Raw genomic sequence first — 24,482 nt, 5'->3', positions numbered from 1 at the left:
CATAACGGAATAGTAATGAATAAAACATTTACTCATTATTATTCATACGTTTTATGTTTTGGTGCGATGATTGAATACTGATATAAAATAGTACGTAATAATAAACTCATCATCTTGTTTATGTAATAATACAATTGTATTATTCCAGGAGCAGTGTTGCAGTGTCTTAAAATCTAAAGAACCCTCTCAGACATGCTGAAGACCTTTAACGTTCTCCACAAATACACCTACGATGATAATTAAATGGGTTTATGGCTCCCTCAGTGCAACGGCTGCTGGGCTTTGAAACTGTCAGTTAAACTTCATATAATAGTCTCTAGGCCCTCTGTGGTCGTTATTTTTCCACTTATATACTCCTTAAAACACACACACACACACACACACACACACACGCACACGCACACGCACACGCACACACACACACACACACACACACACACACACACACACACACACACACACACACACACACACACACACACACACAATTTCTTCCTTTATGCGAAATTTATTTTGAAAGACCGGCCGGAAGTTTAACGTTTTTCTTCTGCTTCGATCCTACTTTGTTAATCTCTATATCTTCAATCCTTTGACGGCTAGGACTAATGACATTATATTTTTTAACGGACATTTATCGTTTTTATACTTGTTTCTGTCTATTTGTGGCTGTGCGCTACTACTGAATGACGTGACCAGCGACCGTTACAGTAGTTTTATTTTGAAAATAATTACTCGGAAATCTTTTCTGTCGATGGTCGTGACACCGACACAGGGCTATTCACTGATTGGCTAGCGGCGAAATTTGAAATACAACGCGCTCATTGCAGCTGTGGCTACGGAAGGATGTGGGCAACGGTACAACAAGCTGGTCGCTAAAAAAAGAAAAGGATTAAAGCAGAATAAACATCAGCGAAAGAATTGTGGTGTCCAACATTTCTCCACCGAAACGGTACGTAACTGTTGCTAGCTAAAACTCGCTAGCGTGAGAATAAAAACAGAAGTTAACGTTAGCAGCTGAAGTCAGACCTAACCTATCGTAACCGACACGTTATTTTTCAGTTGGTTGAAGTAGTGAAGTAGCTGTGTTTAATTAATTTCCCTTGCGACGTAACTAACCACCCAGAGCTGAAACAAAGAAGCAGATAAGTCCGTTAAGTCCGATGATATAAGGAATTCCTCTTAACGTTTCCCAGATGTTTTTACTTTGCTAACTTAAATTGAAAACCCGCCATACATCAGCCCAATCTAACTATATAGAATCATATGAATTAAATGGGACTACATGTTTGTCTTTTAAGGGACTTCAAGAAAAAGAACATCATGGAGGCTGTGCTGAACCTCCAGAGCTTGTATGATCAGCTCAGGACGCAAGTTGACCTTCTCAATGAGAACATTGAACCCAGTGAGTAGTTAATTGTTCTTGGTTTTATCTTTACTATCTCTGGGACAGTTGCCATAGTTTCCTATCCAGATGTCTGCCACATTACTACTGTGCGTGCATCCTGTTTCCCAGACTTCATCCAGATGGCACAAAACTTTGATGACTGCCGTCGCAAATGGCTGAGGACTGAGCAAGAACTGGGGTCCTGCAAAGAGGCGCTCACCAAAACAGAGACAGAGAGGGGAGCCTTGGAGGTCAAACTGAAACATGCCCGCAACCAAGTAGACGTGGAGATCCGCCGCAGACAAAAGGCTGAGGCTGACTGCGAGAAGTTGGTGTGTTGGATCGAAAGCTGAACCTTGTTGATATGTGTTGATTTTTGTCTGCGCTGTTATTTTAAGGAGTTTCTCATTTGTGCTCTGCTGACATATCCATAATACAGGACCGTCAGATTCAGCTGATCCGGGATCTCCTGACCAGTGAGGGATCCTCCAACAGCATCCAGCTGAGTGCAGAGCAGCGCTCCGCTCTGGCCTTCCTGAGCACAAACTGCCAGCCAGCAGCCAGCATGAACACCAGCAAAAGGTAATTAAGTCATGCACAGATTTTTATGGCCTGTATATAGTTCTGGTCTTTGGCCATGTAAAATCTTCTTCAAACTTGCCTGATCAGTGCTACATTAGCTGAGGTTGGAGCCTGATCAAAGTCAAAGTGTTTTAGAATTGCAACGACTATAAACAGAAATTGCAAATGACTATGTACATAATTGCAATGACTATACACGTAGTGCAAAGTGGTCTTATGTGCAAACTGGTAGGTGTAAACAGTAAACAGTCGCATGTGCAAATTGGTAAAAGTAAACATTAAACAGTAAATGTGCAAACTGGTAGCAGCAGACAGTAAGCAGTAAAAAGTCCAGAATGGTAGAACTAAACTGTAAAAACAGTGAAGTACAAAGTGAAGAGGTACAGTGCAGTTGTGAATGCAGCTGAATGAATGAGGTAGTCCACGATTAGACTCCAGTTAACTGTTAAGGAGTCTGATGGCTGCGGGAAAGAAAGAGTTCTTTAATCTGGACATCCTGCATTTCACACTTCTGTACCTCCGGCCTGACGGTAGAAGTGTGGACAGTCCGTGCTGGGGGTGGGTGGGGTCTTTTAGGATGGAGGCAGCTCTCTTGTGGACACTGTGGTGGTAAATGCTCTGCAGAGAGGGCAGTGGAGTCCTGGTGATCCTCTCAGCAGTCTTTACCGCTCTCTGCAGGCGTTTGCAGTTCAGGGCAGTAGCGCTGCCATACCAGATACCACATCATACAACAGGTTACAGTGTTCCTGGTGGTTTTCTTTGCTGTGGGATTTTCATTTGCATGCAAGAACATCTGACACTTGATGCGATGCAGATTTCTATCCACAAGCTAACTTTAGACAGGAAAGTCATTTTCCCCATCCACTCCCATCACTGTCTATTTATCACATGACTGCACCGGTCTGACGCACTTTCAATCTGCTCTGAACTTTCAAATGCTTTCCATTTAGGTTTTTAGAAAGGCTAAAATGACAAAACTGCATTGGGTAGAGCTAAATGTAAACTGACTCTGTGTGCGGGAATATGGCTGAGTGGCTCAATCACATATTTCCTGTCGCTCCTTACAGACTGACAACAATTGATGAGTCCGCCTCCATCTTGTCAGATATCAGCTACGACAAAACTGATGACTCTCTTGTAAGTACTTCAATTTCCAGCGTCATGTAGAGTTAAATGAATCTTAAACGTAAAATAATCTCCTTTCCCTTTGAAATCAGGATTGGGACTCCTCCACTGTGAGGACAGTGCGACTGAAGAAACGAGAAAAGAGGGTATGTTAAGTCCACGTGCACTTCTTCTCTTTGAACGTGTGTTTTTGTGGAAGAATGGCTCCGTGTTCACTGGAGGTATGCATGTCGTGTCCGCTGTCTTGATTTCAGCGCTCCTCGAGAAATCACGTCGACGGTCCTCCACTTTCCTCCAAACGGTCCCGATCAACAGGCAGAACTTCAGAGATGGTCGGGTCTTAGCTCCGCTCTGGATGTCATTCATCACTTTTTGATTACTGAAACACATGGAGTTATTACATGATCATTCCAATTATAAACAAGTATAATATGGCAAAATAGCCAAAACCAGCTCTTGAAATGACACTGCTTTGTATTTATGTGTGACAGGGAAATGAGACCCTTGTGACAAAGACCACAGTGACCGTACCTGTGAATGGAGGACCTGTTGCTGCAGTTTCTACCATTGAGACTGTTCCTTACTGGACTCGCAGCAGGAGAAAGACTGGTAAGATCTTCTGATGCAGTAACCCTGGGCAGTTGTGATCCAGCCAAAATAAAAATCAAAACACTTTCGAGGACGCTGCCTGTTTTTTTTACAGAGGTGTTCTCATTATTTGTATGGATGTCTTGAGTCTAAATATGCAGCAGCAGTGACTCGATTCCTTTTCTCATAACTGGAGAATGGTCGTGGTGTGTAACACACTGGTATTTATGTTCTGTCTCCCGTTTAGTTGCCATGGACTGGGAATCTGAATCGGTCAAGTCTGAGGATGTCTTCAAGCAGCCGAACAACCCAGAGGAGCAGATGACCGTGCAGCCCAGCACGCCGCAGAGCCATGGGGGTGTCCGTCTTCATGAGTTTGTCTCCAAAACTGTAAGAAAGCTGTTTGTATGGTAGAACTGTATCATCTGACCAGAAAAGCACTTCAACTTGGATATTTTTTCTTTACTGTTTTATCCATTACACCATGAAGTTAATCAAACTCGGCACTGAAGTTTACTTATTTACCATCTGTGCTCAGAATTCAATCACAGCCGTTTATTTTCATGTCTGTACAGAAACTTATTGGCACCTACATTGAAGAATGTCAAACTGCTTCTCCTCATTCATGCAGTGTATTTATTTGAGTTTCTTTGCCTAAACAAAGTGTAACATCTTGGTTTAGCCGAACATGAACGTAGCTGTTGACCCGCAATCTTTGCTCGCCTTCTAAATCCTAAAGTCGACTATCTTTTATAGGTTATAAAGCCTGAATCGTGTGTACCCTGCGGAAAGAGGATCAAGTTTGGCAAGATTTCACTGAAGTGCCGCGACTGCAAGGTCGTCTCGCACCCTGAGTGTCGCGAGCGTTGCCCTCTGCCATGCATCCCCAACCTGGTTGGCACGCCGGTGAAAATCGGAGAGGTGTGTGAGAACATTTTTAATAACTGCTTTCCCTCTTGATCTGCAGCTGCACACATGTTTATCTCCACCAATCGCAGCGCTAACAGTTTACCTCATCTCTTATGTGTTTCCAGGGTGTGCTGGCAGACTACGTCCCGGACACATCTCCCATGATTCCTCCTCTCGTAGTCCACTGTGTCAGTGAGATTGAGCAAAGGGGCCTGCATGAAGTGAGTGGTGTTTTTCCCGTCCTGATGATATGCAGAAATGTGAAAGACGCCAAAGCTTCTCATCCCAGTAGTTTTCTTTAATGTCTGTCCCTTAAGAGGAGACAGACAGCTGTAATTAAAAAATTGCAATCTGTTCTTGGGAAATTAAACTTTTATTTGGACTGTGGAAAGCTCGAAATCTGCTGCTTTCTGTGCGACTGTGCATCTTATACACTTGTACGTTTTGCTCTCTGCATGCTAAGTTCAAAGCCAGGAGACAGTTAGCTTAGCTTAGCATAAAGACTGGAAGCAGGGGTAACCAGCCAGTCCGGTTCTGTCCAAAATTACACCTACCAGGACCACTACAGCTCATTAATTAACACATATCTTATTTAATTTGCGTGCAGATGAAAGTATAGAAACATGAAGTTGTAGTTTTACAGGAAGTTTGCAGCTCGCTGAACTCGTTTCTTCCCTCTCAGGCTGGACTGTACCGCCTGTCCGGTGCTGATCGCACGGTGAAGGAGCTGAAGGAGAAGTTTCTCCGCGGCAAAACTGTTCCCGTGCTCAGCAAGGTGGACGACATCCACGCCATCACTGGCCTCCTCAAGGACTTCCTGAGGAACCTGAAGGAGCCTCTTCTCACCTTCCGCCTGAACCGTCCCTTCATGGAGGCAGCCGGTACGCGTGTGACTGGTGTTTAAAAGAGATGTCCGTGTTGTTGGTAGCTGCTTCTAATGTGGAGAGCTCCACAGAAAAAAGTAACGACACAACATATAAACAATTCACAGCAGACGTGGAAATAACTGAAAGTTTGTCTAACTTCTTAATGGACAGCAGACACAAAGGGAACAGACCCATTAAATGTGGCTTTCTGTGTTGTTTTCCAATTTGTTCTGAGCCGTAATGGAAACCTCAGGCGGGAAGTTGCCTGGAACAAAGAAGATTGATCTTTCAGTTTGTTTGCCTTTTTAGTATTTGTCACTGGAGCTGGATACATTTTCTTTCACTTTGTTAATAAATCCACACAACCTGCCATTTCTTGTTCTCCGCTGACAAAATAGTTTTCTTTGCTCCCTCTCAGAGGTTTCCGACGACGACAACAGCATCGCTTTGATGTACCAAACCATCAGCGACCTGCCACAGGCCAACAGAGACACGCTGGCTTTCGTAGTCCTTCACCTTCAGAGGTTAGCAGTCCTTCTCTTCTTCTCTAAATATATTACCAGTATACCTGTTTGAGCCATGCGTATCCCAGTGCAGCTGATTAAACAGCCTTCGCTCTGCTTTGATGCCTTGCATATTCCTGCTATAAATTCAGTTTGGGGAGTTGCTGGTATTTACAGAAGTCTCTCGTCTCTCTAGACCTTCTTTATTATTATTTTGCTGCGGCCTCTAATTTTAATTGGGTTAAATTGCTTTAGGCAGAAATGCGCTAAGAATTTGATAAACAACTCAAGTGATTCCCATTGACTGATTTTAGACAGGCAAGAAATTCAGTTTATTTATCCTAAAATACATTTTGATATATATTGTGTTCCACATACATCAAAGAGACATAATTGGATCTCATTGAATCTTTCAGAGTTGCTGACAGCTTGGACACTCGGATGGACATCAGTAACTTGGCTCGAGTGTTTGGTCCAACTATTGTGGGTCACGCAGTTCCAAACCCTGACCCAATGACAATCCTGCAGGACACCAAACGGCAGCCCAAGGTAGGCCTGAACCATTCATCGTGTTAATGGTGTAGCATGTTTTCTCGAGTTCTGGATGACTTGGTTGCTGGTGGTAACAGCAAGTGTGGTTCGATACTACAAGTCCCACAATTCTTAGGACAGCAAACTCATGTTGAGCAGCTGCTTTGTCAGAAATACAACAGAAGAGCAACAAACCAAACAAACATTGTTTTGATAATGAAGCCAGTAAATAACTGGCCTTTACATCATGCCACGAACAACCGCTATCTGATGTCACGCTGGGCACGGCGAAGGAGTCGGTCACCTTGCCGAGAAGTTTAAGGTGCAGCCTGTCGCCTGCAGCTCTTCGTCTGACAGCTCACTGCGGCTGCCTCCCCTTGTTCCATTACGCTGTGCAGTATTTCAAACTGAGCCGCTGCCAAAAAAAGGGCTAAAAATTACCATGTGGCTTTCTCTCAGGCTCATTTTTGGTTGCTGTCAGCGTTAACCTTGGTGACAAATAGATTGTGTTTCCTGGCTGCTTCGCAATTAAAGCCACCCTGTGTTGTGCCAGCTGAATGCTTTTTAATGAATTAGTGAATGATCTAATGTAAACAGAGGCACATGTTAATCAGATAGAATGAAATGCTCTAATGCTGCAGGACATACAGCATCCTGTCCTGTGAATTCCCGGTGAGCATGGCAGCAGTTTGCATCCAGTGCATGAATAGTCACTAACAAAGAAAACTAGAAATGAGGTAATTACAGAATGTAAATGTCTGGACTGATGATGGAAAATGTGGGTTGATTTCATGAAAAGCTTAACGATTCCGACTTTAGCTTTCAAAATGTTTGTCACGTGACAAAGTCCAGATGAGATCTCAGTATTAAAACTTCATCTTAATGGTAAAATCCATCTTAGTGTAAGAGACTGACCGACTGCCACATTCTGCATTGAGGCCACAAGAAAAGCTCTGCATGATATAATACACTTCAGAAATCATCACAAAACCACAGAGGGTTTTTTTTTTTAAGTAATTCCCCCCTGTCTTGCCCAAGGCAGCAAGATAACCACCTCAGCACTGCTGGAAAAAGGATGAGGCAAGACGCTGAAATAACCCCCGTCTGTTGCACTTCACTCGATCCCTCTCTGCTCAGGTCGTGGAGCGTCTGTTGGCTCTGCCGGTGGATTACTGGAGCCAGTTTGTGACGGCGGAGAGCGAGCACCCGAACTTGAATCACCTGATCATTGAGAACGCTAACTGCTACGCCACGCCCGAGAGAAGTACGAGCTCGCTAAGCTTTGCGTGTTGTTCGCCGGCGCCCGTGTGAGTCGGAGCGCGGCCACGTGCTGGTTGATGTTTCATCGTAATGTTTGTGCTGTTGCAGTGAGCATGCTGGGACCTCTGACCACTCCAGAGCACCAGCTCAATAAAACCCCCTCCTCCAGCTCCTTGTCTCAGCGCATGAAGTCCACCCTGACACCCAGGTAAACACACACACACGCACACACACACACACACAGTCCCCTCCTGCACAGCTTCAACACTCTTTACAATCAATGAGCTCCTGATTAATGGCCTCTTGAATGACTGCTGTGCACTGCTGATTCAAATGTTCAGGAGCTATAAAGCACTCTTTTTTTTCTGATTTAGAGAAAAGCTGACTCCTTTGAACATCTTTCATAGAAGTTAATCTTCTGTACAATATCTCATTATCCTTCATGGACTCTGCTTTATTGACTTTGACTCCTAATTCCATTAAATGTCATTATGTGCGCTCTTTGTTGCAGATTTGGGAGCAAGAGCAAATCGGCTGTCGGATTTTCTCGCCAAGGAAAATTCTTTGCATCTCCACTCCTCAAATAATGCAGAGCGGCTACACTTAACCTTTTACCGATGTTGCAGTAACAGCCAATACATTTGTGCATTTATGCAAACACATAACATGGTACTGCTTTGAGGATGGCTGCCAACGCCTCCATCCATGTCTTCCTACTTCTAATCGTTTTAATGTTTCACAGTAGTAACAGTTGTATTTTCATGATTTTATGTGTTTGTAAAAGAATTATTTTTTTTTAACCAAATAGCTTTTTCCCCATCTATGCACACTTGTGTCTTTCAGACTGATGCTTTTACTAAATGTCTAACAAGGCTTCCTCATTTCACCTCGTAACACGTGAAAATGTACTGCTTCGTGATGTGCAGCTTTAATTGTGACCTGCTTCTAATCTGAATCATTTCGTTTGACCGTTTTTCAGCTCATGTGTCACTCAGAAGCTGAAGAACCGATTCTTAGGCATTTCATTCTAGGTTGTGATTGAATGTGTGACTGTAAACGCTTTTAGTTTTGATGTTGGTATTTCATTTTTATTAAGTTTGATCTTTGTCCCTCGGTCGGTGTTTACATGTCCCGCCTTTTCCCTGCTGTGACCACAGACGGTGGTTCTAAGACCTCAAGGCAGACCCGTCTCATCCTCTCAGTCATCATCCACAAACTTGACTGGGTGTGATGTTTTTGGTGATTTGGCATTATTCTCTTGAAAAGGGGGGGGCAAAAGTTTTTAAAATCTTCACTGCCGTTGTGTTTTCCAGTATATCCTGCACCGCCAGGAGCGTTGTTCACTGGTGTATGTGACAGGCTGTAATCTTTGATCATTTTGCTCCAGTGTTTATTGCTGTGTCATGTTTGAACTGTGGGAGGTTACTTGTGAGCAAGCCAGTGCAAAAAGCAATTACTTCGTGTGATTGGCCAGTTCAGTTCCCGTGGCATTATAGGTTAACTTTTAGCACACTTTTTGTATACAAATACATGCTCTAAAATTCATTTAACTTATAAAATACATTTCTGACCTTTCCAAAAATGTCGTGTGTGCTTTTTGTTACTTGTTTTTTATTGTTTCCTACGAATGAATCTGGATACTGAGTCGGAGGGCGTAAAGGGAGATTTCTGTGGTTCAGGTTAGCACATACTTAATGTCCTGTTGTGGTAGGCTCTACTGTGACCTCTGCACTGCAACCATTTACTATATAGAACCTCAGAAAAAAGTTTTATCTCCAGAAATGTCAAGGCAAAGGCAGCTGTGTTGCCTCTGATCCAAGTGGCTTCATTTCTGACTGATATGGACTCTTTGAACTTTAGCCTCTGCAGGTTAGTTCACACCTTGAATGTAGCTGAGGTCACATGTTGGTCCCCAGTGCACCCCGCTGTTGAGATTTGACATGAGTGAAGATGTGAAAAGGGCTGTTGGACAGCAGGATCATACTAGGCTAAAAAAAAAAACTGGTTTGTGTGATGCTACCTGACCACAGGGAAGAAAAAGTTAGCCATTAGCTGTTGAGCACAGTTCAGTTTTTTAAGGTGGGATGAAAATTCCAGTTGCATACATGAAAAGTGGCAGAAATAGTGAATCTTTGTTGTAGACATGCAGGTTCAGAGACTAAAAGGTGAACATTAATGGTAGCTTTATAGTTTTGACAACAGTGCACTTATTTAGCTCGAGATCATGTCACACCACAAAGAGATCAAACACAAGAGGCTGCTGTGTGAAGACCAGGAATTTATTTTACAGAACTGGTACAAAGTGACAGAAAAAGACTACAGTCTGTGTAATGACCTGAGATGTGTATATGTTCTTTGTCTGGAGGCAGTTATGAGTATAACAGTTTAGAAAATCACGATAAATATGTCAAAATTTAGGCCACGGCCAGAGTAGAGGAGTGTTCCTGATGTAGTCCTGGAAGGCGGGGTCGGAGCCCCACTTCTTCATGGCCTGCTTCTCCAGGATGGGGATGCCGCTGACGTAACGTAGCAGGAACCAGACGAAGATAGGCGACGCCACGCTCAGATACTGGTGACCCTGCATCACTGATGAGGCAGACAGCCAGAGACCCGACCACTGCAGGATCTCCCCAAAATAGTTTGGGTGTCTGCTGTAGGCCCAGAGTCCGCTCTGGATGAACTTCCCCTGGATTGGACCATACAGTTATTACAGTCAGCGAGTGAGGCATTAATGCAGTTCAGGGTTGCACAACATGAGGTCTGTTAACTCACAGCGTTATCTGGGTCACGCTTGAAGAGCCATTTCTGCTGGTCAGCGACAGCCTCAGAGGCGAAGCCAAGGCCCCACAAGGTCCAGCCGACGTAGTCCCTCGTTCCCAGAGGAACATCTCGCTTCTCGGAGTTGAGCATGAGGGTGGGCAGGAGGGTCGTGAATACCCACACGGCTGAGAGAAAAAATGAATCATCTTCAGCCAGGCTCATCTTAATACTTCCATGAACTAAATGCATCTAAGTGACTGTAACTAACAGCTCCAACATGCAGAATAAATGCATACATAAAAAGCGAGAAAGCAGACAATGATTTATGCGAGGCAGCCCTCCCTTCAGTTCAGAGTTTGTCAAGGACTTTGGCAATGAGAGGAGGACATTTGCATCTTCCAAGTACCTTGAATAGTCCAATATACAAAGAAAGTGCCTGGGCTGTCTCTGACATTGTTGAACCTGCGATCATGACCGTCCTTCAAGATCCGCATGAAGAGGAATGTCCCCAGCCTGCCGGGAGAACATGGTTAACGTACCCTTCACATTAACCAAGGCATTATTCATTAACCTGATGTTAGGGCTGCACATTCATCAGTTCCTCCTGTGACCTCGCCAAGGACCCGCCATAACTTCCACAAAACTCTTAATCCAAGAGGAGATAATCTTCATTCCTCTGTTCTAGTCAACTGTGCACTGGGTGTATAACAATGGGCGTCAAAGCTTACCTGAGTCCCCATGCTGTCACCAACCCAGTCTGCACCTTCTGACGGACGTGACTGGCTCCGCCCCAGATCCGACTCAGGTGGGCAAGCAGTATAAATGTGCCAGATCCTGGTCAGAAAAAAAAGAAGAGACAAGCTGTAGGTGGTTGGGACATGGGCATGGCGAACGCTCCACTCCTTCCAGAGTAAGGCGTGTTCAATAAATCTTTTACCCCGGATACTGCAGACGATTGGTTCCAAAGTTCAAGGGTAAAATATCCAGGAGCTCAGCGCACAGGGGAGAACCAGAGGAAGACGAGGAAAAAAGACTCACGTGGAAAATTATAAAGAAGTCAGGCACAGGTGTCGACAGGTAAGCTGCACTGTTCTACACACGACAAATGATTTGATGATTGTACTTAACCGTACAGGCAGCTGACAGGTTGAATTCAAGCTCTGACTTCGTCATTGGTCGAATACTTCACTTTCTATGCTCAGACCCTCAAAAGAAGGTCAAACACCTTCACACAAAGTGAGGACACGAGGGCTGCAGCTAAATGTTATCCTAATGGTTATTTTAATTATCGGTTAATCTGCAAATCTGCTGAATGAATGGTGAAGAGAGTTGATTGCGAGCCCAGAGTGACGCCTCCCATCTGTGCAAAGACATCCAGTCTCATAAGATGAAAAAACGCAGAACGTCTGCACAAGGAAGACGCTGGAAATTGGGAATTCAATTTATTAATTTGATTGATTAATGAATTGGTTCAGCTCTAGAGGAGAGGAATAAATGAAGGATAGAGTCTGAAAATACATTTGATTCATTTCTAACTTGTACTGTTGTTGCAAATCAGCTTGAGCTGGTTTTTATTCATGCAGAGTGAGGACAGGTGGCAGCAGTCACTGTATGCAGACAGGCTGTGATCATTCTGGATCGAGGCCCACAAAAAGACCCCTTTCTGCGATTCCTGCGCGCGCCCCTGCCGACACGGGACATGTGAAGTTAAGCTGATTGGATCTGTGTGCTGCTTCTTAAGCTGAAGGAGGAGCTCTCTGCTAGTTTCACAACAAAGCTGTTTTTAGATAACACTGCTTTTATAACGTCGACAGTTCAACATGTGAGTGCAGGGAAACATCTGTCTGATTAAACAACAGCTGCACGGCTGATTCAGCCTTTAAACGACAGACTTCGCCTTCCTACAGGCTGTTTTTCTCGCTTCAATGTGATTCGCTTTTCTGTCGACTTTACATCAATTTACTGTCAAGAATCACAAGTCAGGCTGCAAAACCAGTCAGCATATGGCCGCTAGATAAACAGTCATGAAGGGAAATGTCAGCTAGTTTTTCACGTTACCTGCCAAATCATAAAACTTCTCGGTTTTGAAGGCGGCAGCCAAAGCCCAGCCGGCCCACTGGATGCCGAGGTCGGTGGCGGCACATTTGACCAGAGTGCTCCCCATGACGATGTCCTGCAGGGAGGCGAGCAGCGCAGGGACCTGGTAGTCTGTCATGGGGCCACTCCTCCGACACCCGAATAAATGCAAATACTACGGTTAAAGTTCACCACGGCCATTGTACTGCGGGGAGTGGCTTCACCGCACGGAACTCTGGGTGTTGTAGTTAATAACAAACTGAGGCGCAGGCTTCTTCTTCTTCTTCTTCTTCTTCTTCGGCTGTTATCTGCCTACAGGAAGCTTCCACAGGCCACTGAGCAGCTCGAGCATATTAAATAAATAAAAAGCAAAATAAATAAATAATAAAAAATTACAACTTCTAGGGTCGCAGCATGTATGAGTAATCTTCATATATCTACTCACTGGTCCTACACTGAAAGAGTTACTCAAATGAAATATGTATTATCAGCAAAATGTGCTCAAAAATAAAAGTACTCAGGTGCAAAAAAGTGAGCGTCAGTGTTCTAGTATTAAATAAAATATTATTGGATTATCATTATGATGTACTCAAAAGTATAATATTTCACTTCCATTTGTACAATGGAGTAGAAGTACCATAAAATGGAAATACTCTTCTAGATTAAACTACCCAACAGGATGGAGGCAGCCAAATGTAGCTTCACCTCCACCTCCACGAGCCACAGCAATAAAATGCTTTTGACACATTTATGCATAAATGATTAAAAATAAAGAATGATAAAACATATAATACGACTGAAAGGAGCCTCTGTGCTGCATAATGAGTACTTTCAATACTTTAAGCGCACTTTTCTGATAATATAACCAACTTTTAAAGCTTTGAATGCAGGACTTTTACTTGTAATGGAGTACTTCTATTGAGTGGTATTACTTTTTCATGAGTGTAAGATCTGAATACTTCTTTCAATGACCGCTGAGAGGCCTCCAAAGGCCCAGAAAAATGAAGACCTCTCTCACTACTTTGCTCACTGAGGTGAATATATAAAGGTTATTCAGATACGCTTCACTTTCCCCATTTTTGCTCCCTCATCTAATATCATTACATATACATACTGTTGAAATACTATTATGAAAAGTCCATGAGTCACGTGTCACAGCAGCACAGAGACAGGACAAGAGTTGAGGAAACAGATTAAGAACTATTTGAATGAAATATTACCTAATACCTGGGACTATATAAAATAATTGTTCATATATTTGTGCATCTAGAAATCTAGAATTCCAGTAGTTATAAAATATACTGTGTATCTATACATATAATATATTAAAGCATATAGTGTTACATATACTATATATATATAATACATGTGTAGTATAAGTAATGTACACATACACAACACAAGAATAATAAAATACTACAAAATAGCTTTAATAGAAATGGAAAAAAAAACACCATGATATAGCATATAATACAAAAGTAATAATCAAATTTAGTGTAGCATTAGATACATTACTAATACCTCCATGGTAAATACAATGCATGTGCATTGTTGTAAAGCACCTGTTTCAGTGTGCAATGCTAAAGCCAAATACTCTGAGGTCTTTAGGCATTGTTGTAATGTATTCTTTCTTCTCTGTTTGTTGTCAGGAATAAACACAGTCAAGACAAAATATGGCCGAGAGCACGAGTCCAAAAGGCAGCTCTGGTGACTTTGCTAAAAAACTCCAAAGACAGCTGAGCAGAGGCAAAGAAAAAGTAAGAGCCTGCAAGTTTCCCAAACAACAAAAGAAAGAACTTCATCATATTTAGCTGCTGTTGCTTTGAGATATATGCGCTTTTTCTGCAGGTGCTGCAAAGGCTGGGAAAGACGGTGGAGACCAGAGATGACCAATTTGAACGCTCTCTGCAACAGTTTAATGACCAGCAGGTAATCACTGCCCTGCTTGATAAGAAAATAAGTTAGCTTTTTGTGCGAATTTTAGACTCTAAGATTTAAACAATGGAGCAACTGAATCGAGTTCAAAACAGATAAACTCCCACAGCTGTCTCAACATGTTTTACTGCGCATGTAAACACTCAGGTGATTTATTGACAATACTCAGTGAATCAAACATCAGAAAGGTAATAAATCTCAAAACTGACACCCATGCAAACCTCTTGTCTATTTGTAGACTGATGGGAACCGCATATACAAAGACCTGAGGAACTACATTAATGCAGTGAGAGGTGAGAACGCTTTTGGCTTGTAGCAGAACTATAGATTTGTGTCCTCTGCAGGTCTCACATAGTCGATTCTGCTTTTCACAGACATGCGTGAGGCTTCGAGGCGCCTTTCCCAGTCTCTGTTTGATTCTTATGAATCTGACTGGGCTGCAGAGGAAGATTTAGGAGCCATTGTAGAGGTCAGTATGAGCATCAGCGATAATATAAACCAAGAGCAGCTACAGCTCTACCACTGCACATTTTTGTTGTACAAGTAAAAGCAGCAGGATTCACATATTGCCAAGGGACCCAAACCCCTTCTTCCTCCCTCTTGTTATACATAATTAATGCAATATTTATGCTGTGCTCTTTAATAAGGGGGAGGACCTCCTGTGGAATGACTACGAGGTGAAGCTGTTAGACCAGGCCGTACACACAATGGAGTCCTATGTGAGCCAGTTCCCAGATACCAGGGTAAGACAAGAGGACACACATAAGCAGGAGTGAATACACAGACAGTTAAAAGGCCTGAGAGCAAACGCACAAAAACCAACAAAGACACACAAGTGGTTCACATATACACACACATAATGAGTCTGGATCTGCTGTCTTTTTCGATCTGCAGGAGAAAATAGCCAAAAGGGGAAGAAAACTGGTCGACTACGACTCTTCCCGTCACCACCTGGAGGCACTGCAGACTGCTAAGAAGAGAGATGATGTCAAGATAAGCAAAGTGATTAATGATGACACATATGTGCTCTTTTTTTTTAAATTGTGTATTCCAGAATGCATTTTAAAATGAATTCAACGTTTCACTCTGCAGGCACAAGAGGAGATGAGTGCAGCCAAAAGCATCTATGAAGGCATCAACCGTGAGTTAAAAGAAGAGCTGCCTGAGCTCTATAAAAGGTGACAGACTCTTTTCTATCATCATCTGACACGTGAGGCCGTGCACATTCTTTTAACTAAGCTGATATTTTTCTGTTTTAGCCGCATCGGATGCTACATTACAGTCTTCTCCTCTGTAGCAAATTTACGAGAAATCTTCTATAAAGAAATGAGCACGGTATGTTTCGCTCTGTGTTGGCTGAGCATCTGAAGTCTGCTGGCGCACAGAATTGATTTGTTATAAACTTTGCTGTCTTTCCATTGGCCTTCTCTTCTTTCAGCTCAACGCTGACCTACAGAGTGTGTTAAAGGAGCTGCAGGCTCAGCATCCCGACAGTGTGTTTGCTGTGAAAGGAATGCAACGGTAAGTTTTTCTTTTTGTTTTAATGACTTCAAAGGAGCAGTTTGCAACAAAATGATATGATCTACAGCAGAAGCTCACACAGATCACAAAACACTGTGAATTATAAGCACCATCTCAGCCTAATTCTAAAGTATTGATGGTAACAGGGTGGTTTTTTACAGCTCCAAAAAGCATTTAATGCCAATATTCCACATGTTTTGTGGCCAAATAGTTCCACTGTGGGTCCAAGGCTACAATATTTAGTATATTATTTGTTCTATTTCCTCATTTCAGGTATGGCTCCCTGATGAGACGAACTCTGCTGTCTCCCAGGGCCTGGAAAGCCAGCTTTTCTGAGTTTCACAGGAACTATAATCCCAAATCTGGCCAGAGGTTTAGTTTCAGGTCACCAGACAAACCTCGCCACAGCACTCTGTCCAGAGACAGCAGCATTCTTGGAGCCTCTTCGCAATCGCCTACCCAGGGGAGCCTCAGCTCTCAGTCCAGGGACCTGGATGTGGAATCGAGCCACAGTGAGATCCACAGCTTAGCAGCAGATGAAGACACTGCAGCAGGGACGGCTGTGAACGAGTCGGGCAAAGACAGCAATCAGGTGGAAGAGGAGAAGGGCGTGAAGCAAGAGGAGTCTGAGCCTCAGCCTCCTGCAGAGTCTGATCATAAGGGAGATGATGAGAAAGCTCCAAGTGAGAGCAGCTCTGAACTGAATAACTCCTGTGATTCGGAGAGCTTGGAGCTCAAGCTCACTGAAGCAGACAACGGGCCGCTGCACATTGAAGAAGCAGAGGACGAGGTCGACCTCAACACTTCTAAATCAAATGGGCTGGAGAACGGTGAAGTTTCTGGGTTGAAGGACCCGAGCATTGCTCACAAGGTTTGCCATTTGATTAGCACACAGCTGAGGAATGCAGACTTCCTCTGTGTATTTACTATTGTTTTCTGACATGACTCTCCTGTTTTACTTTTCTTTCCTCTGTCCTTTGTGTCCCATCTAGGACGCTCCTGCAGAAAAACAGGCGCCTCTGGACACAAAAACCACAACCGTTTAAAGTATTCCAACTTTAACACAAGGTTTGTACATTTTTCATGCACATAATTCGTCACATATCATCATGCTTCCTGTTCCCTCCTATCTAGTTTCTGCGTCTGGCCGAGCGTTTCATAAATCCATGTCTGCCATGTGTTGATTTAAACAGAAACACACACAGGGGAGTGAAGTCAACAGCTGCACAAGAGAAGAAATGTGGAGACAGCCGCGCTGAAGTGTCCAACTGTGGTGTCATGAATGATGCACTGTGCATCGACCTGTTGGTGTTAGTTTTCTTATTTATCTTTCATTGAAATCAATTGAACATATAGTAAACAGTCTGTGTAAAGCTTAGACATATTTTTAAAACAGCAATTTAATTATCCTGTGAAAAGTATAGATTCATGTGTACTGCAGGGGGATTTTGTCATTTATGGACCAAACATCCTACAGATTCAGTTCTATTCACATCAAACAGGTTAGAATCAGAGTGGTTATCTTTGTGTCTAATGTTAGCAAACATACACGTGTAGGTTTACATCGTTAGAAAGCTTTTTTTTTGTTTTTACTGTCTAAATGTTCACCATATGCAGATGTACTGTGCTGTGGTTTCTGAAGGAACTCCATCAACCAAACGACTGAAACTTAAGAGAAATTTTAATGATTTGCTTTCCTTTTATTTCTTTTCTGGTATTTTTTTTAACCAGTTTTGTTGGCAGGGACACATTTTTTTAACTTTATTTTTCATTTAATTTTGAATTAAACGTAAGTGCATCTCATCTTTTTCACTCACAAAACTGGAACCTGTTAATTATGTGGTATAATTGTTTTTTGTATCACATTTATACTAATTTGTTTGATTTGAATTATTTGATAAATATGCACACTCTGGAGGGTATAGCTAATGGATGGATGGATGTATACAATACATAATTTAAAATGGATTTAACTGCATTTTACAGATGGATATTCACCAAAAAAGGCAAATAAATAAATGAAAAAAGCACAAACTGTACAAAACGATGATGATATACATATATATACTGCACAGATATACACATACACATATATAGCCATATAAAAATTGCAAAGTGAGTATTTGATCTGAAAGGAAACTATTTTCTCCCATCCCATAATCCTACCCCTGTCAGACATGGTGCACTGTAGGGTTGATTTTAAATTATTTACAGTATATATCAGACTTATCTTCGTTTCCCTGATCTGAGTTACAAATGGATTTCAGTATGACCCTCTGAGCTGCAGTGAGAGCCAGCCTTTAGCCACCGTGCCTTCTTCCCAATTAATCTCTCACTTCCATGACTCTCTGCCAATGGGTGGCTCGGCTCAGACAATTGAGAACATGTAAGGACAATATCACTTTGTTCCACTTAACATCGGCAGCAGAGGCTTGAATGGCTCAGTCCTGCCCTCTTCATCCCCACCGGCGTCCAGTAGAGACTGTTTAGTATTTAAAAATGCATTTAATTTGAAATATTGTGTCAGTAGCTTTGGTTGCTTCTCTGCCAGCAGAGGTTTAAAATGACAAGGCCAAAAATGAGCTCAGCCCAGGACTTCACAGCTAAGTTCATTAGAAACCCAGCATTATTTGCATTAGTGGAAAAGCTAAGAGATGAGCCTTTTTCCTTTAAGAGTGATAGAATTTAAAACATTTAGAAAGTTTCTTTGGATCCATTTATTCAGTAAACGGAGCATAGATGACTTCCAGAGCTAAAACATCAGTCTGACTATGAGACATCAGTCTTAATGGATGAGTTCAATGATAGAAAATGTATGTTTCTGCTTATGCGTCATTCATTAGAAGAGGAAGGCATTAGATGTGAGCTTCTGGAAATTTCTTGTTGTGACTGACCTCAATGTCTCTCACTTCTTGAATTTCAACAACGGTAGCACTGCAGTTTCATAGGTGACAGTGAAGTACCTGCTTTTCTGTGAATATGAACTCGATTGTGGCACAATGTGCCTGACAAAGCGAAGACTAACAGAAACCACAGACATTATGAAAGACAGCATTCAAGCAAATTTGGCAGGGTTAACCAAATTTGAATGTGTGAACTATTTCAAGTTTTTTCTTTTAACTATCAGCCTCTCAGCTGATTATACCCCTCTCACATGAACTCCGCAGCTGTCGCACTGCCAGCTTGAAGGACAACATAGTTGTGTAACAGAAAGTAGGTGGACTTGAAAATGTTTTTTGCAAAACTGGAAAAGAAGCAGAGCTGCTTTGTGTTGTGACTGGGCAATGTCAATGTATGTCCATGCATCATCTTACTGGAAAATTTTTTTAATTCATGGATGGTTGTGCTTCCCGGGTCGGGCCTTTCTGTGTGAAGTTTGCATGTTCTTCCCGTGCATGCGTGGGTTCTCCCCGGGTACTCCGGCTTCCTCCCACAGACCAAAAACATGCTCATTAGGTTAATTGGTGACTGTAAAATTGCCCCTAGGTGTGAGTGTGAATGGTTGTTTGTGTATGTATGTTGCCCTGCGATTGGCTGGCCGGGGTGTACCCCGCCTCCCACCCGTTGACAGCCGAGCCCCCCGTGACCCCGAAAGGGATAAGCGGCATAGAAAATGGATGGATGGATGGATGGATGGATGGTTGTGCATAAGTTTGTTGGCTACATTATCACAACCAAGAGAGCCTCTGCAGACTTCCTCCAGAACAATTGCATCATTGGCTTGAATCCAAACAGAAAAGCAGTGCACTGTCTCTGCTAATACTTAGCAGTGAGCTGTGAAAATATGAGATCAAAGTTCACCATATGCCTCCACTACCAGCTGCAGTTTGATTATGGACATCAGCTGTGCTGCTTTGTATGCTGCCTGCACTGCATTTAAGCAGCCAAACGGGGTGCAGGAAAGTAAAGATGAAAGCAAACCAAACGGATCCAAATGAGGAACAAAAAGTCTGTATATCTCTGCCTCGGCTGCACAGATTCAGACTAAAGTCTGTCCTTCAGCTTTATGTATGTCCAATTCTAAAACAACCTTCTATAGAAGGAAATGTGCTTATCAAGATATTTCTCTCCCCCTGCAAAGCCCATTTGGGCCAAAATGAATAGTGAAACTTCAAGTGTGATTATATACTAGTATGATATTAACTTTGTTAATACAAAAGAAGGGGTTTTGGACAGTGGGTCAGAGAAGACATTTAATGTAGGCTTTGAAAATTAGTCATAGCTTTTTGCATGCTGATCTGTTGGGATGTTAGCATTATGGCTAATTACTGTAAACCACTGTCAGCCTTGCTGCAACCAAAACAATTCTCGTTAGCATCGGGGAAGTGGAGGGGGCCCTACCCACGCTTCCGGGTGTTTATCTCGCGATAAGAAGGTTCGTTTTCTCGACAAAACGAGACAATTAACTCGTGATTGGAGACAGCTGCATTAGAGAAATAATATCAAGTTCGGCCATTCTCGGCTTCCGTACTGGGGAATTCCCCCGTCCCACATTTTTTTAAACGGGAGTGATCCATCTCTTTAATAGACCAACTTTGACAGGGAGACGGGGGGAGGAAAAGGAGGGGCGGAAATCGAGAGCGTGAGCCGCATGACTCACGAGTGTCGTGAGAAAAAGTATATCCACTTACTGTATTTCACAGACGCACTTTCAGGCGCTTCAGCAGCGTCTCACACAGCTTCAGTTTCAAGCTTAAAGTTAGCCGTGTGCGCTCGTTTTCCCCACCGTTAGCTCGGAGAAAAGTCGGTCAGCGCAGCTGGGTTTGTGACACGCTCCGCCGCGTCCAGGTAAGCTCGCGCAACAGCTGTGATGAACAATGACTGTTTGTTAAAGTGTGTGAATGACGGAAACTTTACCTGGAAATGTGTCCCCGCACGAAGATTTCCCTTGGGGCTAACTTTTGTGTGAAGCTAGCTAACTTAATGATGGTGGAGGAGTTGTGTTTTCTTTAAAATGTTAGCCTGACCCCCTCACTAAGAGGACAAAGGCGGCGGGCTGAGTAATGAAGTATGTCGGTAACAATAGTGGAAAAGGTGTGGACGGTTAAATACATCACGTCCAACATCAAGGCCCACTTGAACAGGTCAGAAACGTATTGTGTCAGATATGTGGCTCTTTATCGGTGTTTGTCTTGATTTCTTACAGGTATATTAACCAGTGAGTCAACCAGCACTAACCATGAATAGTAAGTCCACCTTTAATCAGTTTAAAGTGCCCTTTTCTAGCATTGCAAATGTATTTCTGCCTATTTTTGGCACTACTATGATTTGCAGGTAGTTTATCAGTTAAAAGAAATCAGGGTTTAGTGTGTTAAGAACAGTAAAGTAATAAATACATACATACATTTCATACTGCTTCCTCTGGACTACATTAGATCTGCAACCATTAGTTGATTGAAGTAAAGATAATAGGCAGCTGTTTTGATAAAGGATGAATTATTTGTCATTTTTCAAGCAAAAGCGACAAACATTTGATGATTCCAGGTTCTGAAATGGGAGAATTTGCTGCTTTTCCTGGTCGTCCATTATAGTAAACTACTATTTTAAACATTTAATAATCCTGGAGTGCAATAAATACTTTGCTGATTCAGATTTTACGAACAAAACAGTCGATCATCTGATAAAATATGATGTATTGTCATAGATAGAGACTCTGATCAGGGCTGCAGCTAAAGATCATTTTCATTATTGATTTAACTGCAGATTATCTTCTCAATCTTTCAGTCTATAAGACCTGAGACAGTCACATCTTAGAGCCACATGTGACGTCATCACATGGGAAAAAGATAATATAAGCAAAATATTTCCTTTCTTAATTTTTCACATTTGAGCCTTGAACCAAAGAATGTTTAACAATCTTCCCCAAAAAAAAGACTCAAAATAGTAACAGATGTTATTTTCTGTCAGTCGATTACTCAGTTAATCGTTGCTGCTCTGTGGCTGATCATACTTTTGTACTGCGGTGTTGCAGCTTTTACTCTCTAGATCTCAGTATTTCTTGTCCCGTTGGTGTGTTCTGATTAAGTCATTGCATCACAGAGGATTCAGGAATAAATAAGAGGTAGACGGGCTTGTTTAGGCCCGGCCCATAATAATCAGATTACTGTGTCACAACACTTAATATTCCTTCCTCGGCCTGCAGCTATGCAGTTACACAAGTCTCTTTCAGCAGACTGCGTGCTGAAGATAGAGCCCGGTGACATTTTTAACATGCTTTTTTATCTTCCAGATTCAGACACGGTGCCTCTGACAACAGTCTCCTCGTACGCAAACACAACTGTGACACAGGGTGAGCACGCTTTTTGTTTTTCACTCTTCACGCTTTCTAAAGTTGAGCTGCAGCCAACGAGTGTCCTGATATCATGACCTCATAGTTGTTTTTGTGCTGTTTTATCAACACGTGTCGTGCTTGTGTTTTGTTCAGCATCAGATATGAGACTTTTAACATCACTTCCCACACAAGCAGACACCACCATGATTCAGGGTAACTCCTACACTTTTTTAATTTTTTTTTTTTTCTATTACTGGCACACAAGCCGGTCTCCTCCTGGACCCACGCAGTTGAAAGACATGGCACAGTTTACTTCCTCTCAGATCTTGTACAGCAGAACGCTCTCATGACCATTCTGCCTCGTCTGTTACCTGACACCAGTGGTTTGAAAACCAATCTACTTGTTTTATTTTTCCTCCCCCTGCAGCGGTAACAACGGCAGCCCCCACAAGTCCAGACTCTGCGGTTATTGCAGGTAACCGTTCGTACTGTGTCCCGGCCTTTTTCGTGCCAGATTGTGAAGTTGCATTGTCTCAAAATGGCATGTTAAAAAGACATTTTGCCTTATTTTCCCAGTGGTTATTGTTCTCATCCTGCTGACGGTAGCTGCTTTGGGCTTCCTGCTTTACCGGTATCTCTGCCACAACAAAGGAGACTACAGGACGACAGGGGAGCTGGCTCCAGGAGAGGACCCTGATGAGGAGCACAGTAACCAGGCTATGAGTGAAAAGAAGGAATACTTCATATGAACCTGGTGACTTACAGGGAGAGAGTGGGGCTGTAGAAAGGAAAGGGGTCTGTGGAAGACTGACAAGAACTTGGGGCTGTATTTTTCTGTGTTTTGAGGGAAAGCCGCGACTTGCTGCACACGGGGCAGAGAAAACCCGCTTTCTTACGAAAAACGCAGAGGAGCACGAGAAATGCCAAAGACAAGATTGTTGAGAGTGAATATTGACGGATGAGGAGCAGGTGACAGGGCGACAGGTGTGTTCAGATCAGCAGAGCTAGGCGTGAAACAGGTGGTGGGATTCTGAAACGCCACAGCTGCGCCATCAGTAAGCGCTCCGTAACAATCGAAATGAAAGATTAGCTGCTCTGCTTCACTATTTATCAGCCATGTTTCCGTTTTTTCTCTTTTAGTATTTGTAATATGTTATTTCATTCAGACATACTGTTTTTTTCTTCCCCAAAACAGATTGTACAAGACATGTTTTGGGGCTGTTACTTTAATGCTGATTTGGTTTAAAAATGATGGCTTTTCTATGCAATTCTTTTAGAAGATGGTCAAAAACAGTGGCATCCTTTTTAAATACAGATCAGGTGAATATTATTTTTTTGGATTTTGTTGCACCTGGTTTCATTTTGTAAGTCTTTGCCAAAGACTGGTTACTGATGACTTCCCTATTTGAGATGAATGTGGAAGAAAATTAAACTTGTTTTTGGACGAGTGCCATGATGGAGCCTGACAGCTTACAGTGATGTTTAATGCATTCTGAAAGGGGCAGCGTCATCAGCATCGCTGCCCACAGTCTGACTTTGAATTGATTATCAATGCACAAAGAATTAAATGTTTTAGAGCACATTACACTGCATTTTTAGATCCACCTAGCCACTTCCAGTATAATCTAACAGAACAGTCCAGCTCTATATTACACGTTTTTGCATAATGCATTTCAATCAAAGACAACAAACCGCAGCTTCAGATGATTCTCAGATGAGAATCAAAACCTTTCAGAACCTTTTCAGAAACTGAATTTGTTGAGGCAAGCAGAGGTATCAGTTCATAAAGCTACCAGTTACCTGTGATGCAGTCAAAGACGACACTTAAGCTCTAATCACAACATAACTGCCCCGAATCCCAGGTGTTGTCTCAGATCACAATCATGAAATACAACCCTGATTCCAAAAAAAGTCAGGATGCTGTGTGAAAGGTAAATAAAAGCAGAATGAAATCATGTACTAACTTTTTACTGATGCGTTTTCTGAAGTGTTCCTGAGCTCATGTAGTAACATCCTCACCTGTGATCGACTGAGCCTTTCCAGGATGCCCCTTTCATACCCAACCATGACACTATCACCTGTCACCACTGAACCTGTTTACCTGTGGAATGATCCAAACAGGTGTTTTTGGAGCGTTCCACATCTTTCCCAGTCTTTTGTTGCTCCTGTCC

The 24,482-nt window shown here is 42.6% G+C and overlaps 4 protein-coding genes across 5 annotated transcripts; 3 read left to right on the top strand and 1 right to left on the bottom strand.

The window, feature by feature from the left end:
• Positions 1-804: 804 nt before the first annotated feature.
• On the top strand, positions 805-9,324 carry racgap1 (Rac GTPase activating protein 1). Its single transcript, XM_070967983.1, has 17 exons — positions 805-949; positions 1,299-1,402; positions 1,514-1,716; positions 1,824-1,966; positions 3,034-3,103; positions 3,184-3,237; positions 3,346-3,423; positions 3,583-3,700; positions 3,927-4,069; positions 4,436-4,600; positions 4,714-4,809; positions 5,271-5,469; positions 5,873-5,978; positions 6,374-6,506; positions 7,626-7,752; positions 7,857-7,956; positions 8,260-9,324. Exons 2-17 carry the CDS (start codon positions 1,321-1,323, stop codon positions 8,333-8,335), a joined length of 1,893 nt encoding a protein of 630 aa, XP_070824084.1. The 5' UTR covers positions 805-949; positions 1,299-1,320; the 3' UTR covers positions 8,336-9,324.
• Positions 9,325-10,010: 686 nt separating this feature from the next.
• On the bottom strand, positions 10,011-12,806 carry LOC139335447 (uncharacterized). Its single transcript, XM_070969052.1, has 5 exons — positions 12,567-12,806; positions 11,237-11,342; positions 10,915-11,021; positions 10,521-10,693; positions 10,011-10,434 (listed from the first exon to the last, which is right to left on the bottom strand). The coding sequence occupies exons 1-5, from the start codon at positions 12,721-12,723 to the stop codon at positions 10,156-10,158; spliced, it is 822 nt and encodes a 273-aa protein (XP_070825153.1). The 5' UTR covers positions 12,724-12,806; the 3' UTR covers positions 10,011-10,155.
• Positions 12,807-14,257: 1,451 nt separating this feature from the next.
• bin2a (bridging integrator 2a) lies at positions 14,258-17,306 on the top strand. The gene is made up of 12 exons (XM_070969333.1): positions 14,258-14,341; positions 14,433-14,513; positions 14,758-14,812; positions 14,894-14,988; positions 15,167-15,262; positions 15,414-15,521; positions 15,612-15,697; positions 15,779-15,854; positions 15,958-16,040; positions 16,314-16,911; positions 17,033-17,108; positions 17,234-17,306. The coding sequence occupies exons 1-11, from the start codon at positions 14,258-14,260 to the stop codon at positions 17,084-17,086; spliced, it is 1,416 nt and encodes a 471-aa protein (XP_070825434.1). The 3' UTR covers positions 17,087-17,108; positions 17,234-17,306.
• A 3,306-nt stretch (positions 17,307-20,612) lies between these two features.
• Positions 20,613-23,770, top strand: LOC139334867 (small cell adhesion glycoprotein-like). Of its 2 annotated transcripts, none has more exons than XM_070968101.1 (6): positions 20,613-20,828; positions 21,187-21,226; positions 22,270-22,329; positions 22,465-22,524; positions 22,739-22,786; positions 22,888-23,770. In XM_070968101.1, exons 2-6 carry the CDS (start codon positions 21,220-21,222, stop codon positions 23,058-23,060), a joined length of 348 nt encoding a protein of 115 aa, XP_070824202.1. In that variant the 5' UTR covers positions 20,613-20,828; positions 21,187-21,219; the 3' UTR covers positions 23,061-23,770. The 2 variants fall into 2 exon arrangements, with proteins under 2 accessions (XP_070824202.1, XP_070824201.1); XM_070968100.1 differs by having other exon boundaries at positions 20,727-20,831; positions 21,192-21,226.
• The last annotated feature ends 712 nt before the right edge of the window (positions 23,771-24,482 follow it).

This window comes from Chaetodon trifascialis, chromosome 8 (assembly GCF_039877785.1).
Source record: "Chaetodon trifascialis isolate fChaTrf1 chromosome 8, fChaTrf1.hap1, whole genome shotgun sequence".
NCBI lineage: Eukaryota > Metazoa > Chordata > Actinopteri > Chaetodontiformes > Chaetodontidae > Chaetodon > Chaetodon trifascialis.
The sequence above is the reverse complement of the archived record's forward strand: the minus strand, read 5'-3'. Positions and strand labels throughout refer to the sequence as shown.